This window comes from Styela clava, chromosome 11 (assembly GCF_964204865.1).
Source record: "Styela clava chromosome 11, kaStyClav1.hap1.2, whole genome shotgun sequence".
Lineage (NCBI taxonomy): Eukaryota > Metazoa > Chordata > Ascidiacea > Stolidobranchia > Styelidae > Styela > Styela clava.
The window spans coordinates 19,702,192-19,719,132 of NC_135260.1; the positions used below are offsets into that span (position 1 = coordinate 19,702,192).

The 16,941-nt window shown below is 34.6% G+C and overlaps 1 protein-coding gene across 1 annotated transcript; it reads right to left on the minus strand.

Annotated features, from left to right (window-relative positions):
- Window positions 1–37: 37 nt before the first annotated feature.
- On the minus strand, window positions 38–16,213 carry LOC120347421 (cell division cycle protein 27 homolog). Its single transcript, XM_039417382.2, has 20 exons — window positions 15,983–16,213; window positions 15,480–15,555; window positions 14,309–14,456; window positions 13,129–13,376; window positions 10,510–10,593; window positions 10,248–10,366; window positions 9,358–9,562; window positions 8,254–8,351; window positions 7,557–7,717; window positions 7,087–7,201; window positions 6,391–6,603; window positions 5,997–6,090; window positions 5,420–5,545; window positions 4,900–5,072; window positions 3,978–4,130; window positions 3,523–3,731; window positions 2,921–3,033; window positions 2,385–2,593; window positions 1,199–1,409; window positions 38–559 (listed from the first exon to the last, which is right to left on the minus strand). Exons 1-20 carry the CDS (start codon window positions 16,007–16,009, stop codon window positions 423–425), a joined length of 2,919 nt encoding a protein of 972 aa, XP_039273316.1. The 5' UTR covers window positions 16,010–16,213; the 3' UTR covers window positions 38–422.
- Between the last annotated feature and the right edge of the window lie 728 nt (window positions 16,214–16,941).

Genomic DNA, 16,941 nt, shown 5'->3' on the forward strand with positions numbered 1-16,941 from the left:
ATCTTGAAGCAAGACCAAGTAGAAAATAAACCAAAGACACAGATACAAAATAATATATTAAGCCAGCTTTTAAATAACCACAAAAATTCATCAAACATCTTATCGAGTATTTTGAACAATAAAAAGGCCATAAATTGATCTTTTCTCAAAATGTGCGACATATAAATTTATCAATTCATCTATCTTTTTTTCAATCGATTATGTTTTACCAGTGCCAGATCATATTGTAAATGTGTAGCGTCACACCAGTCCCTCTGTAGTCTTATAACCACATACAAAATACAAGAATTCCAATTGTTATCGATAAAATTGCAATGATCAACCTACTAATACACACAATACAGCTGTTTTTATACTTTTCACTATGATAAAAACTAATTTGAGGCAAAAATATATATACGCGACCAAAATTATTTCCTATTTTACAAACTCTCACTGTCACTGTCTTGATGTGCTGCTGCATTATCATGATTCCGCCTCCTGTCTTGGAAATCATTGCGAATTGTGGTCTCCTGAAATAGACCTCCACGTCCAAATATGTCAGAATTAGCATTCATATCTAAAAACAAACAATGGTAGAAGACTAAACCACTGATATATTTAGGCAGAATTTTCAGATTTCATTGCCAACTTCACATGGTGGACAGCACTAATCGCCATACACCTGAATGACAACATTTCAAATATTTATCAACTATCATGACCTTGTCTTGTGTGAAATCTGGAACTTTCAATAATAGATTTTATTACCAAGACCTAGTAGTCTATTTTGTCTTATGAAATTCATTTTTCAAATGCCTTGGAAGCAAATCAAAAAATGTGTGAAAATACACCAGAATAGAACATTAAAGATAAAAACAGTCAACAAAAAGTCTGAATATCAGTAACCACAAAAAACTCTGATTGTCAAAGCACTGGCTAATAGAAAAAAGGCAAGAGGTGCTTGGTGATGTTTTCCATAGCAATATTACAGATTATTTATATTCCATTGACATATTTATCATTCAAAAATCAACAAAATGCAGATATTCACAATTTTCACCATGAAACCTGATTCAATATTTAATACGTCATTCAGCAAATTGTTGAAGTAGTCTAGGTTCAGCTGGGCTGCCAAAAATAACTGTAACTGCAAGTATTTAAATTTGACTTCAGTTTGCGGAAGCCCTATTTAAGAATTTTTTAACATCATAAATACCTGTAGGAGAATGTTCCAATAAACTTGGTTCAAGTACGCTACCATCTGTTGCTGTGTCTTCTCTTTCCGACATATCATCTTCTTCATCATCAGGTAAATGCTGTTTATCGATAGCTTCCTTTATTTGATTATTTGCGCCTTTTGGATCAAGATCCATCGCCCATGAAAAACTTATCACAGCTAAATGATTCTGTTTTAATTTTTTATAAACCTGAATAAAAAGAAAACAATATGCTTGGTAACCAATAGAATTATATTTGGATGTTCTTAAGACTTATTCATATGACTGGCAACATACAGCCTCAAATATAGTTACCGAGAATGATCATAAGGAAATATTCTAATTCTAATTTTTTGCCATTGGCTCTAAACAATGCCATAATCTTTCAGTTTTGACATTGCCCACCCAATTTATTACAGCCTGCGTGAAGAGGTGGAGGGTCTAGGATTTGAACCAGAGATTTGTAATCTGCGACGCAAATACTTTGAACCGGTAGGACGTCACATTGCCTAATTTGTTGTACTTGTAGATGCATAGACTTGGATTGTGGAAGAAGACAAAATCACTCTGTCATGATAACTATTCCTGGCTGCGAACCCAGTGCATTGAAAGATGGGGACATGAGAGAGATTAAAGTCTGATTCATGCTGTGACCAGGACAGCAGTGAGCCAAATTGAGCTTTACAGGGACTTAGAATTTAGGGCGCTCCAGAAATGTGTGAACTAATATAGGGGTAACTAATTTAGTTCGCCCACTCTACATCAAGTTGTGTAAAGGGACTGCTTGGGCAGAGGATATATTCACTTGGCTAACATAGACAGTCCCCGAACTCGTAATAGAACCAAAATAAGGAAAATGGGAATAAAATTATGGCCTAACCCTAACCTGGTACACACACTACATAAGTACCAAATTTAGAGACTCCTAGCCATCAGGTACTCCGGATTTAGTGTCTTATACCTAAAGGTACGATACAACTTGTTACCAGGATAGCATAAACTCAATTTGACACTGGAATGTACTCAAGAATTTAGAGACTCATACTCATAGCCAAAGTATTCGAAATTCAGTGTCTCATAGCCAAAGTACGATTCGACTCGCTACCATATCAGAAGTAACTCAACGTGAGACTTGGGAAGTTACATCAGAATTTAGTGACTCATATTCATTCAAAAGATGCTCACTTTTCCCAATAAGAAATGAACTAAACTTTCTTTTGGAACCATTTCCTTCAATTCTTTTAATTCTCGAGCTGCATCTTCATATCTCTCTGCTGCGAATAAAACATTTGCTCTATGAAATTTGCATAGTGGATTACGAGGTTCCATTTCAACAGCTGTATCGAGAGTGCGAATCGCTGATGTCGTTTGCTTTAAAGCGTGTTGAACAATACCTAAAAATAAAATTCTAAAACTTGTAAAAACTTCTAAATAAACATCTACTTATATGTAGGGCTAGGACACTACTATGTTATAAGATAAATTTTTCAGTTAGATTCACAGCACTAGGGAGTGGGATCATTCAAAGAAATATTGCCAGGCACCTAGGAACAAAACTTAAGATAGACGTAAAAAGGTTAAAAAATTACGTATATGATAGGGATTGGGGATTACTTTATTTGGTGAGATCTAATATATATTAATTTTAAATCTGTTGCATTATGCTTTCAAGTTCACATTATTTATAATTTACCAGCAAATAACACAAAATCAATTCTTACCAATATGACACAATAATACTGAATTTTGTGGATTAATCGCAAACGCTTTTCTGAAGTGTATTTCAGCAATCTTGAATTTTTCCTGCTTATAATATATTGTGCCGATACCATACCTGAAAAAAGTACAACAGAAAATAGGATAACGTAGGATAAAGTAAAACATAAATTACTTCCTAAAATTAAGAATTAATCACATTGAACTTCTGAATTAATTTGAATATTCAATTTGTCTCTGAACTTACTGGGTGAACCGATAGGGATGGTTAATGAGGGGTACGCACTAAAATCAATCGATACATATAATAGTTGTTAAAAAGTGAGGCGCAGTGACCCAACAGTTAATATGTTGGACTTAACTATTATAATGTCGTCGCGAGTAAAATCTCAGGTACAAAATCCCCATGCCTACCATGCCATCACCTTTCCAAAGGTGTACTAAATTGGGTATGCAATGCCAAACTGTAAAGATAACTTTTGAGATAAAGCAGCTCCTTACATATCATGTGTCCACTTGTATAAACACTTAATCGGATCAATAAGCAGTATAAATATGTGAAATAAAAAATTGCCAATATCCAAGATGAAATTTCTTTTATACATACCATGCATTATAATGTCTTGGATTCCATTTGACAGCATTTCTATAACAAGTCAATGCACCATCTAAATCTTCAATTAATCCCATTTCATGGCCAAGTAATGTGTAAGCGTATGAAGATTGGGCATCGAGTTGTATCGCCCGATGAAAGAAATTAACAGCCGACGAATGATCTCGTTGCAATGAGAAACAATTTCCAATGGCACACCAAGTCTAAATAGCAAACAAATAACAACACGAAAACAAAACTATTTTTTAAATAGTTTTAATCTGGCATACAAAACGGGGCCGTGCTGGTGTAAAATGTCAAACAACCTGTAAGAAGTTTTGCGGTGGCAACATTTTCAAAAGTACAATACAATACATGAGCGAGTTTTAAATTCTAAGATTCCAATATTCCGAATTTTGGAATCTCTCGTCATTGCTAACTATACACATTACCTCCTATTGTGTTCTTACCTCTGAACATAATTTATCCAATTCTTTCATATCGCGAGCAAGTCTTGACAATTCGACTTCTTTTTGTAGATGCCATAAAGTCGTACTATATATTTCTAATCCTTGTAGATGGTGAGGGACGATTGTTCGAAGTTCTTGGAATATATTAGCTGCCTGTAAAATTAACTCAGATTTCATCAACTGTATTATGTTTATGTATTCCATAGGTTAAACACATATATAACAGTCTATGAAAGTCGGCGAGGAGCACTAACTTGCTTGCATCGGTGCTCTCAATATATTCGTACTAAGATGGCGCACAACCTGAACATAGTATGTGTACCAGGTTAGTGTTGTTCAGGTTATGCGTCATCTTGGTACGAATACTTCCGAAGCGGCCTTGCATCAAACCATGCCAGGGTGCATCCTTTTCAAGTAATTCGTCAAAACCCTACGGTACTTATTGACAATACCATTAGATCCAAAACTAAATTCCCTAATTTTTTCAATTAGATAGTAGAACCTGCTGCTAGATAACCAGTTTTGGTTCCCCATGATTTCCCTTCCCCAGTAAAAGCACGATTATCCATTTTCTTAAAATTTGTGTATGATTGAGTTTTTACTGGTTGGAAAAAATAAACTTGACCAGACTTTAAGCAGACTTTGGAGCAAAACAACTCAAAAAGAAGCTCTATCTCTTCGCAGAGGTTGTAAAGAATGGGTAGACCAAGAAAACAACTTGATAACTTCAATTTTGAAGTTGAGAAGTTGTCAAAAATGCCAGCAAACTCAAGTGAACAGGATGAAATATTGGTCTAATTTTAAGATTCAAGTAGTAAGTTTGTGAATGTCATTGTACTTGTAATATTATATAGAACATTTCACATGTGGCGACAATTAGCACAGTAATTGCTATACATTCATTGACATAAGCATTTGTTACCTCATTATATTCTGTAAGTTCAAAATGAGCTCTTCCCAAAGCTGATAAAACCCATCCTGTATTACGCTGATGCGGAGATAAACTATTAAATATATTTATCGCATCTTTACATTTATATTGACAAAGTGCAAGATATCCATGTCCTATGTCTCTCAGAAGTGTCATCAGTCCTTCTGTTGAATAGATAAAATAATGAATTAATGGTTCTAGAAATTAATCTTGTTGAATATGGCCTAGTGTATACAGTGTTCGACTTAACTGTGTTGGCATCATAAGTTACACATCTCTGGTTCAAATCTGATTTCCATCACCACACACAGGTGCCAATAAATTGGGATGCACAATGCCAGACCAATACGATCATGGTCATCCAAAAATATCACATTCCTAGATTATCTTAGATATAGAGTGGATTCTTATACAGAGTGACAGACACGGTAAGACAAATATGGTAATTACAAATTGATCTTGAAACAGCCCTATTAGACTAACACCATCTATATTAGTTCAAATATCTCACCGACTGCACATCTCTGTGACGACAGCATTTGTGATTGGTTATTGATATTTCCTGCAATATTTTGTAGATTTTGTTTTTCGTGAGAAAGAATATCAGCTTTGCTAATTTCTTCTGACAAATCCCTGGCTGAAATTAGAAAAGGTTCAACATTTTTCAAATCAGACACTTGGATTTAGTAATTCAAAAACTAAACTTCAATAAATGGGAAACAATCTCAAAGCAGGGTCACACACACTCACTCAAAAGGCTAGAAGTCTCATTCCTGAGCAAAGTTACAGGTGACAAATGAAATGTAAAAAGCCACTGAAACCCCGTTTCATCAAGGTGGTACACCATGCGGATAGGGTTGAGGCTTGAAGCAATACAAGGAATTTTAATCAGGAATGCAGGTAAAAATAAAGTAAAACACTATGATAATTAATACTCAGTCTTACTGTCCTAATGAGACTGAGGAACAAGTCACAAAATGGAAGCTCAGAATGTTCCTGAATGTTTCCTTAAATGTTGTAAGAATTTAAAAGTTGATGAGAGCTATTCTGTTTGCCTCTAGATTTAACTAGGTATTTCCAGAATTTACCAGATTTTGTAGTTGACTGCCTTGTTCTTGTATTTCGTTTCATTGAAGCTTTGGGTTGGTTAAATTTTTGTTTTCCAGCATTTCTGTTATTTTCCTGTGATAATAAAATATGTAAGATAGGAAAATTCATAAATTGTAAAATTGAGCATGTCAACCTACACACTGTTGTAGCAGTGGGCCTGGCTTAAACAAATGAATTAACCTGAACCCAGACTCAATGGATCACAGTCCGTCCACACTATGTAACTCCTCGTCAGTACAGTTTAGAATATAGTGAGAAGTATTATGGCGACAACATACACACTAGGAATGGCCAGATAACTTCGAGGGGTTCAATATTATGAGGAGAACGAACCACTTAGTCATAATACATTCTCCATCATTTCAATAATACCTTAATAGAGTTTCCAGCATTCGCAAATATTCTTGTACTTCTTCGTACTGGCATGGATTGCTGATTGGACGGAGTAGAAGATTGATTTGAGGTGTTTGTGTTATTATGTGAAGTTAATCTAGGAGTATTTTCAGAGGTAAAATTAAGTTTTCCAGCAGCGTTGTTGGAACTCTGGTCTGTCGAATGAGGTTTTCGTGACTGTCTGGTGATCATCTGGGAAAAATGAAAAAGTATTGCAGCACAGATATAACACTGAATATAAAAACTTAGTGATCCCCAAGCTTGGATCTGACATCTAGAATTGATACAAAGTAGTATTTAGGCATGTATCCCCATTTTTACGAAACACCCTATTTAACGTATCCTCGAAAAATAATGCTAGTTAGTCAAACATACGAGTGACATTTTACTAACTTCAACATAAATATAAACTTCCATTTCCAAGAAATTCAGAAATTTCAAAACGTAACTTATTCCAAGAGCAAGGTCACAGGCCTGCTCAAAAAAAAAAGATATATAGCTAACAAGGAGCTTTCTCTTTATTTTGGGGGAGTTTTGCACTTTTTAAAGGTAATTAATAAGGTAGTCACAAGGTATGTTGGCATTGATACTATACTTCAGAAGGACATGATAGGCCCCAAAATGACAGAAAATTTAAAAAGCGGGGATAAGTATTCAACAAAAGGTTGACATTACCTTTTTTAGCGGAGCTGCAAACTCTTGTTGTTGAATTATATCGGCTGGTGTCACCATTGAGACTCCACGATCCAATACGGGACTCGGTGTGTCTGCTAGTGGCAAGATACCAAAGCTGTTTAGAGTTGAAAAATTGAAAATTAAGGCAAATTCACATACAACCAAGACTTGATTCATTGGTAAGATTTATATCTGCATTACAAAGACAACCAATTGGGTTTTAAGTTCAAAAACATTTTTAGACAAGATTCATACAGAACAAGCATTTTGTTCTTATAAGAAGGCAATTCATTCAATATTTTAGTTCTATTACAAGTTTGGGACTGTCTGTGTTCGCCAAGTGAATATACCCCTGCCCATAGGTTTCACTCTTTTTACACAAATTGATGTAAAATAGGCAAACAAAACTAGTTATGTCCACATCGGTACATATACTTCTGGAGCGCCCAAATAAAAATAACTCGGTTTACCTTGGTGTCAGTGGACTAAGTGTAGTTGGACCACTGATCAATCCTCTACCTATTCTTTGTTGTGTTCTGGTTGATCTACGAAGTGTTTGATTGCTTATACCTGATGTTATAGAATCAATGGAACTATCCCAGTCACTTCTATGATCACCAGCAGGAGTTGACTAAAATATAATTGTGAAAATAAAATTAATTTGGGATTGCTCCTTTACACAATGTTTTTTTTTTATTAACACTTGCTTAAAATATGAAATTATACTTTCGACTGGCACAATACAGTGACATGTATTGGTTGAGTCATTAGTATCAAAAGATATTAGAAACTTCTAAAATGTAAACCACGCCATAGAACAGTGGTTCTCAAAATCTCATAATCTGTGGCTCCCTCCCGATGAGACTTAACACTCCCGTTGGCCCCAGCTCTTCTATAACAAAAAACAACAACTTTAAAAGTAATGTAGTCATCACAAATGGTACCTAGTGTAGGCTTTTGCTTGCAGTTCTTGGAGAACCCGAGAGTGACCCCTCAAGGGGTTAAGGGCCTAGTTTAAATGACTGTAATACAATATAGTCTAGCGATTTTTTCACCATGATAAATACGAAATATAAATTAGGATTACCAAAGAATTTAAGATAAAAATGAAAAAAAAAAAATTTGTCTATCTGGAAACCAAAACCTATGTAATTCATTCTTACTTACCCTAAAGAATTCTCCTCCTGGTGTGGCAATGGTTTGATCTTTTTGTGAAGTAGTTGATGAGGGCAATGGTTTTAAACTCCCGCTGGTACTTATTATTCCTGAGAAAAAAAATAGAATGTATATGAAACACAGTTAATACAAGATCTATTGCATGGCAAAGATTATTTGGAGATTACAAGCTGTCCCAGACCGTTAGAAGACTTCTTCGCATATTACACATCTCGTGTTCGAATCCCATGCGCCCCACCTCATCCAGGGTGCAATAAATTAGGTATGCCCGCCAAGTCGAAAAGATTCCAGTCCTTCCAAATATAAAGCAGCTTCTTACATATCTCTATATATAATAGTGGCCTTGCTTAAGCGTGGATATACATCATATTAAAAATTGTCGATTATGGCGTAGTTTCAAATGTAGCATATAAATCAGGTTGCATGACAATACCCACTCTGTTCAAGTTACCAAGATAAAATGAATGAAAGATAACGATGAATATGTTTGTCAAAATTATTCCCTTTTTCAATGTCTGTGTGTTTAGCTTAGTTATTGCAGCTTTACATAATTTATTTATATAGGACTCGTCCAAAAATACATTACATTTTAGAATATATATAGTAAATAATTTGGTTCTGTCCATATGAAAGTATGAACAAAAACGTAAATGAAAAAGGTTTGAAACAAAGGGTTTAATCCAGGGTTTCCCAAACTGGGGTACCTGAACCCCAGGGGGTCCGTGATGATTGCACATTGCAAATTTTATTGCCTTTTGCAATCACCTACATGAGTGAAGAAACCTTTTTCAGCTCTTCCCAATATGATGACAAAATAAAGGTTGAGACATGTCGTCGAGTCGGATCTACGAGTTTGCTCGTCACAAATTGAATCAAGAATAGATAAATAGTACAGTGAAAAGCACACCTCACCCATTATATTAATGTCGTTTGTGTTGTGAATGAAACAGAATACTTCCGTGTTGGTTAGGCACATAAACTGACACGGCATAGGATGAGGGTCCGTAAAACATAGGATCCGCAAAAAGGGGTCCATGGCCCAAAAAGTTTGGGAAACCCTGGTCTAATCATACCACAATTTGTGTAACAATCTACCTGCAAAGTCAACCCGTGTGGGAGGTGGTGTTACCATATGTTCTGCATGAAGATGAGAAGTTGGAGCCAGTTTTGTTGAATGAATTGGTGTCTGTGATTTGCCGACTGCTGTTGGAAACCCAGATTTCATAGAAAACACTGAGGATGGAGTTACTGACATTGGAACTGGAGCGGTTTGCTGTTGTTCGGAGAGGTAGTTGCGATTCTGGTAACAGAATAAAATATATTGAATATAATCAATATTATGGAAGAATTAATGTGATTTTCTCATGTCCAAAGCTTACAGGAAATCTAGGTAAAGAAAAGGGACCAAAAAAATTTTTTTTGTTACACATAAATACTGACACATTAGCTTTCGGAACATATTCTAGAAGAGTGGTTCTCAAACTTTTCAAGCGGCGTCCCCATTTTAGAATTTGTCAAGTCTCTCACCCCACCTCAAAAACAACTAGCTAACAATAAGCTACAAATAACAGATAGTAAGGCGAAAGTGTGTTTCATTCGAAAAACATGTTGAAAATACGTGGAATGAACGTAAATATCCAAAATAAAGAAATTTAAATATCCATAACAAGGCAGGCAAGATCCAATCTAACAAATATCTTTATATTTAATTATTGGTACCTTTACACCCCCTCGAAAAAAAAACCTTGTGGAACACGGCCAACTGTTTAAAAACTACTGTTCTAGAAAGAACATAATTTTTGTGCAATGTGTCCTGGATTTCAGAAATTTTCATAAAACATACAGAAGTTTCAAATACATTTCATAGAAGTAATCAAGAAATTTGAGGGTTTGTATTTTGAGTCACCTTATACATGAGAACCTGCATTCTATCAAATTGTTGAACTTGAAATCATTGTAACAGAAAAATCATTGTTTCATTTTACCTGTAATTGTTTCGAGCGTAGTATGCTAGTTGGATCAGGGGCATTATTTTCCAATTCTAAATCTTTCGATAATGATTTTCTTCTTGGTTGAGAAACACGTTGCTGTTGCGAATTTATGCCTTTACGAAATTAAATCAAGATATATATAAAATACAAGCATTAATCGGGTTTATTTAATATCTGTAATCTATCAAAACTTAATTTTCAATAAACAGTGGGTATGAATATTATATGTGAATCTGTACTACAAAAATAAATGCACCTGAGGTCTGAAACACAGGAAATTGTGAACGAAAAGCAATAAAATTATCCACATTGAATATTTCATTCGGATTCGGTCTTTTGCCTGTGAAATATAAACGTAGAAATTTATCTAAAATTACTACTAAAATATTTATAATTTGGTAGAATATTCAAATCGTCCTTGGTCTTTCAGAAATGATTATATAAATAGGCCCTATAATATGATTTGTTTCATTTTATAATAGACAAGCTTGCATTATATGGAACTGGAACGTGATATTACTGTTGCAAGTAACGGATATTGTATATAAGGGCTATTCCAAGTGACACTACAGGACAATTCCAGAAATTTTGCATGTTATTAAATTCAATATATTTTCACATTTTCAGCTACATGTTTTGTTTCATTGTCCAATCAGTTGCTTTATTGAATATGTAAAAAATTGTACAAAAGTTACACCCAACCTTACTTAGTAAAAAAAAAAATATAGTAAAATATAGCGTGACACTACAGGACGGCAAATCCACCATGCACTAACAGTACGTTGTGTTGTGCTGTAAATTTTTGCGATGGTACAGTAGGAATAGGAACCCATAATATTTTCTGGTGCAGTAGCTGAACTACCCCTCTATGTATTGCTCAAGTTACTTAATGTAACACTGTAAATCCATGCCAATAATGTGCATATTGTATGTGACACTACAGGACATTTTTCCATTTCGGAATAGCGGCATCTATCATCTCTTAAAATTCTGGTAATAAATCGTTAAATGGGTGAAGAAATGTTCTACAGCACTGCAAACATTCAAACTTTATTAACTTAAATCCAGTGCGTCAATTCCATATGAAATAACTGTACCACACAATCAAACACTTTGTGTCAGGACTCAGGAATCATCACAAAATATGTCAATTATACCAAATTGTATAATTTATTGTGAACAGTTTTGATAGGTCTGTTTTGCTGTGATTCATGGACTTTTTGAAAATGCTAAAATTTTCCTATTAATTTTTCCAAAATCCCATTAATCACAAGTGACATTTTTACATAATTGATTTCAGGTCAGATTCAATAAGTTGGCAAATGGACATTGTTTCACATTATTGATGTGTAGGCTACATATGATTAATAATCAACAAAGTTATTGTCGCAATATAATATTCAAGATGGTACAAGCACATGGCTCATTATTACGGTATTATTATTAATTTGCTTATTTAATTATTTATCTTTAATTTCGAATTAAATTGTTTTTTAATCTCTTATTAAAAAATGATAGGCCAGCATTGATGCAACAGCCATTCACTTACATTCAGAGTATATCGTAAAAATTATTCTTTGATATCATGTTTGATATCAAATTTGTAAAAATTACTATAAATCCACAGAGATTGGATTCGACAACTTCACAACTATTATATTTCATAATACAGTTGTCAGTATTATAAGTGGAATACAAACTTTTGTCTGACTAACAGTTTTTAAAATAAAAATATTTTTCTAATTTAAATTGAAAAATTAGGAATTTATTAAGATAACAAATGTATAAAATTTTATTATTCTGTTGAATTATGATGACATCCCTGAATATGAAGTTCAACTGCGCTTGAACAGAAGACATTAACACTTTCATTCATTAAAGTTTTAACGCCTGTCATGGAAAACCAATTTAACCAGGGAACAATAATTGTTAAGTATATTTTATTACAACCAATAAACGAATTAGACTGCTACTCAAGTAATATACAAACTTACAAAGAGAAATTGCATTATTATGCGACATTTTTACAGGGTTTTACTTAAAGCCATATCTACACTGATATGCAAAGAGGAGCGAAATTTTTCGACCAGGCATTGTCTACCAAAATTATTAAGGCCTGGGTGAAATATCAAATTCAACAAGGTATTTGAATCAAGAATTTTTATTCATCGATGACAAAATAGTTAAAAATTATATTCTAACCTTGTCCGAAGTTTTTTATTTAAATTTTTTAATCACAATACTTGCCATCAATTTCAATACAACTCTGTGTGAAAATAAATTAGTCACACGAATCATTGATTGAAATTGATCTCAGCTTGATGATGTATAAACCTAATGTCAATAAATCAATAAACGACTGAAATGAGAAAAGTATGCATAGGAAACCTTTGTTTTTACTTTTACTGATGATATTGCACAGTAAATAGGACTTTCATTCGTCCAGCACAAACGAACTAATTAATGGTGGCACTAAATCTGTTGGGGAAGTTATCAACAAAATACAATCAAGTCAAGGCCCTCCAAAAATTATTGGATGTACTTGTGATATTGTAAAACAGGTTGTCCTTGCTAATTTATGCAACAAGTTATGCTACATGCAGTGTTTATTAGTTGAAAGTATGATAAATGGTAACCAATTGCTATTTGAATCATTTCATCAAAAGTGGGCCATTGGGCTGTCATACCGACAGCTTATTCGATCTAATAACGCTCTGCAAGATGAGTACAGTCCACAAAGTGCAATGTATATTTTACGTAAAAATTTTAGACTCACACGCAAGTTAACCCTATAAAATATTTTTCATAGATTTAATGAATATACAACGTACCTTTAACTTAAACTTATATATAATAGAAACCACTAGTGTCTTACCAGCTTGACACATCTTTTCGAATGGCACCCATAAAAAAGGATTCTGTTTCAAACTCGCGAGTAAACAATGTTCAGCAAGATCAGGTCGTTCTGTTCGAAGATAAGTTCTTCCGAGTAAACTGAGAGCAAAACATGATGATTCACCAAATTCAGAATGAATATCATTGATAATATTGGTGATATATTGCGATCCATTCAATTGTCTTGGTGAAAAATTAAGTCCGAAAATTTGTTCTACCTTGGCATACCTGAAAAAAATGGTATCAAATTAGTATCAAAACAATAGAAATACAGGTTGCAATCATAATGAGGATGAGGATGCCTCGAGTAACCGACTCAACTAGGGTAATCATTTATTGAAGACTCAAAAGTAACTCGCGTTTTTGAAAAAAATCGTTATCTATGCCATTTAGACTTGACCCAATAATTGACTCAAACTCGACCAAGACTTGGCTCATGGCTTGGGGTAAAGAGACTTCCACCAAATACTGCTACAGTAAAGTGAACTTATATTCTGACTTGCGTCAAGCATTAAATTACCTTCAATAAACTAGATTACAAGAAAATACCTGTGATCAATTATTTATTCAAAGCTCCAACATAAATTCAGAAATCAATAGCAGTTTACCTAAGGTCTAATTCAGGGTGGTCCAAGGTTGTGGGCTCCACAGGCCACAAAATTATTTTGGTATTTGTCGCGGGCCACAATAGTACCAAGAATAGGTAAACAGTGCAATACAAAACAAGCACTTCTATTGTGTAAACACATAGTTGCCAACCTAGGCTAATGGAATCCGCATCCGATTTAGTTTTCTACCAATTAGTTTTCTACCATGCCTATATTGTTAGCATATATTCCCGACCAATACGATTTAGACTGCCCATCACATCTTCAACTTCGCTAGTTGCTTCAGCTAGCCATCATACTAGTGTAACTAGTCAATTCAGTCACAGTAGTGATATAACAACAATATGTTAAACGATTTTTCTGATTTATTTCATGAGAAGCAATTTAAAATACGATATTTTGATTAGGCCTACTCTCCGAATACGGCGCTGGCCACAGATAATGGAGCGTCGGGCCACATGTGGCCCGCGGGCCTGGGTTTGGACCACCCTGGTCTAGTTAATCAAGTGTAAATGACAATCTACCAAGAGTGTTTGTTTAAAAAAATCTTACTCTTCCAATTCCCATGCACATTGTGCATAAAGTAACTTGCATTCAGGCATCGTCATCCCATGTTTATCAAGTAGCATTTGTGTTATTTTAGGTTTTCCTGATCTGTAATAAGCAGTCGCCAACAAGAAGAGCGAATCACTTGATGCAACTGTAATAAAAAAAGTTTATATTAGACAGGATAGGAGGGTGGGTTGAGGTAATAAGATTTATATTTGTATGCTTGTAATATTGTAAGATTTCATAGTTTGCAAAAATGAATCACTTGGGTAAAATGTAGGGACAAACAAAGAACCACTCCAAAAAGTTATGCCATTTATGTCATGTCTTTCCCGAATATGAAATTTGATTTATCTTGGCTCATTAGCCGTTATAATTAACTTTGTTCATGTGAACCGTAATGGACTCAGAATCAGTTTTAATTGTTTCACTACATTAGCTGCTATTTATTCACAGACTGAGAGGTTCAAAAATTTTAAACTCAAATTTCTGTATTAAAAGATTATCCGTAAAACTTCTTATTTATCTGCTTTATGAAAGTGCCAGCTTGAATTGTTTTAAGTCCTATCACAACCACCATTTACTGATATCTCTCTGTTGCAATGATCATAGTAAGTCATGATATTTTTACATTAATATTATGATTTTTACTACTATTAGAATATGATATGACAATTCTGTCGGAAAAAGTTTATTCACAATAAACAAGATAAGAATTGCATATTTGGATTATCAATTCAACTATCTGAATATAGATATCCCAAATTGCTACTAGTTATACTCCAATACAAAACGATATGTATAGTCAAGAACCATGCAGCATACAGTCCACAGGCCACGGACAGCCCATGGAACATATTCACGTAACAGACTTTGTATCCCATTATTTTTGAATGAGTTTCATATTTTGAAACTTGCATCATTCACCTTTTTGACATTGTGTTATGCCACAATTAGATGAAATTTTGTTTTGTCAAGGATTTAATAATATGATATCACTTTATTTTTCTTGTGTTGTGACTGAAGGGATTGTTCGATGGTTTGGCCCACAATGTCATATTTTGAATTTTGCTTGATAAATCAAATTATGAAATTTTCACAATTACTATTTTTCCTACATCAATCTGTTTGATATTTTTTGCAATTTCTTAAATAAAAAATATGAGAAACCTGCCTTCAGCAAATAGTCGTTCTGCCAGAAAGATTGCATCGGCAAAGGCATAATGGTTGAGAGAGTGCCATATTGCAGCCTGAAATTAAGACATGTATAATACTTTATTAATTACAACTTTATGATACCAACTAATCTTAGGCTATATAATCCTTTAATCACTTTTTGACCTGACGACACTGAAGAAATGAATAAAAATCGCTACAAAAAATTAAAAATGTGTCTTCTGAAAGTCAATGTTTGCAGATTATAATTGTAAAAACATTATTGTCCTACAGTCGGACAGTATTAATAGTTGCCTTGAGTATCTCGTTAAAGGCTTAAATATCAAAGAGCGAAAATTATTGGAGAATACAGGAAAAACTGACTGCTTCAACCATTGATTGATTTGCATTACAGCAATAAAACATTCAATTCTGCAATTGGAAGTGTTCTACAGTTCTTTGAGGTAAATGATGGTCAAAATATTCAAATACTAATGTTATAAACTGTATCGATGTGGTTACCTTGATTGGTTCTTGGATGATCGTCATAATCCTGTACCGGTATACACTAAGTTAATCAAATTAATCCAAAAAGTTGTACCGGTACCGGTATTCATTAATCGGGCGTTGGACTCTAACTTGGAGAAACTTTCATCAGATTGCTACAAAGACTGGATATAAACAAATGAATTTATACGGTTCGGTACTTATTAATACAGCAATACAGTATCAGTACGGTCTTACTACTTACTGAATACAGCGCGAAACACCGCAAAGAGCGCAAAACAGTGCGAAACAGCGCAAAACAGCGCGAAACAGCGCAAAACAGAGGGAAACAGCGCAAAACAGTGTGGAAACAGCGCAAAACAGCGCGAAAGTGCGCAAAACAGAGGGAAACAGTGTGAAGCAGAAAAAATTTTTACAATGAGTTCGGGGCACCTTGTTTTGAGTTGGAGTACCACGGCAGCAAATTAAAAACACAAACCAACGTATGTAGCCAGTAATGCTGTAATGACAGGTCTGCCCCTGCTGGTGACACATTTTGGGTACCATAATTTAGAACATTTTCCATATGGATATGGTTGGCTTTAGGGTTAGGGTTAGGTAAAAGGGACCTCCAGAAGTATGTGCACCAAGATGGCGCACAACCTGAAAAGAGTATGTGTGTGTGTAGCGGATTCAGGTTGTGCGACATATTGCTGCACATACTTCTGGAGCACCAAAAAGGTAGATAAAATTTCGCATGGTGACCTATAATCCGGTACATAACCTTGTAAATATGCCGGAAATAGCGCCATAAAACCATGGCGAGAGGCGCCGTGGTTCTTTCGTGGCAGGAGGTGGTAATGACTACGTCTCCTGTTTTGCGCTGTTTCCCTCTGTTTTGCGCTGGTTTCCTTCTGTTTCGCGCTGTTTTCCTCTCTTTTGCGCTGTTTCGCGCTATTTTGCGCTGTTTCGCGCTCTTTTGCGCTGTTTCGCGC

Excerpts from the sequence above, each read along its gene's own strand:
- LOC120347421 (XM_039417382.2), bottom strand. The coding sequence starts at position 16,009 with ATGACGATCATCCAAGAACCAATCAAG. Across the intron at positions 8,352-9,357 it reads CACACGGGTTGACTTTGCAG|GAATAATAAGTACCAGCGGG; the intron begins GTAGATTGTTAC and ends TTTTTTTCTCAG. Across the intron at positions 2,594-2,920 it reads AGTATTATTGTGTCATATTG|GTATTGTTCAACACGCTTTA; the intron begins GTAAGAATTGAT and ends TTTTATTTTTAG.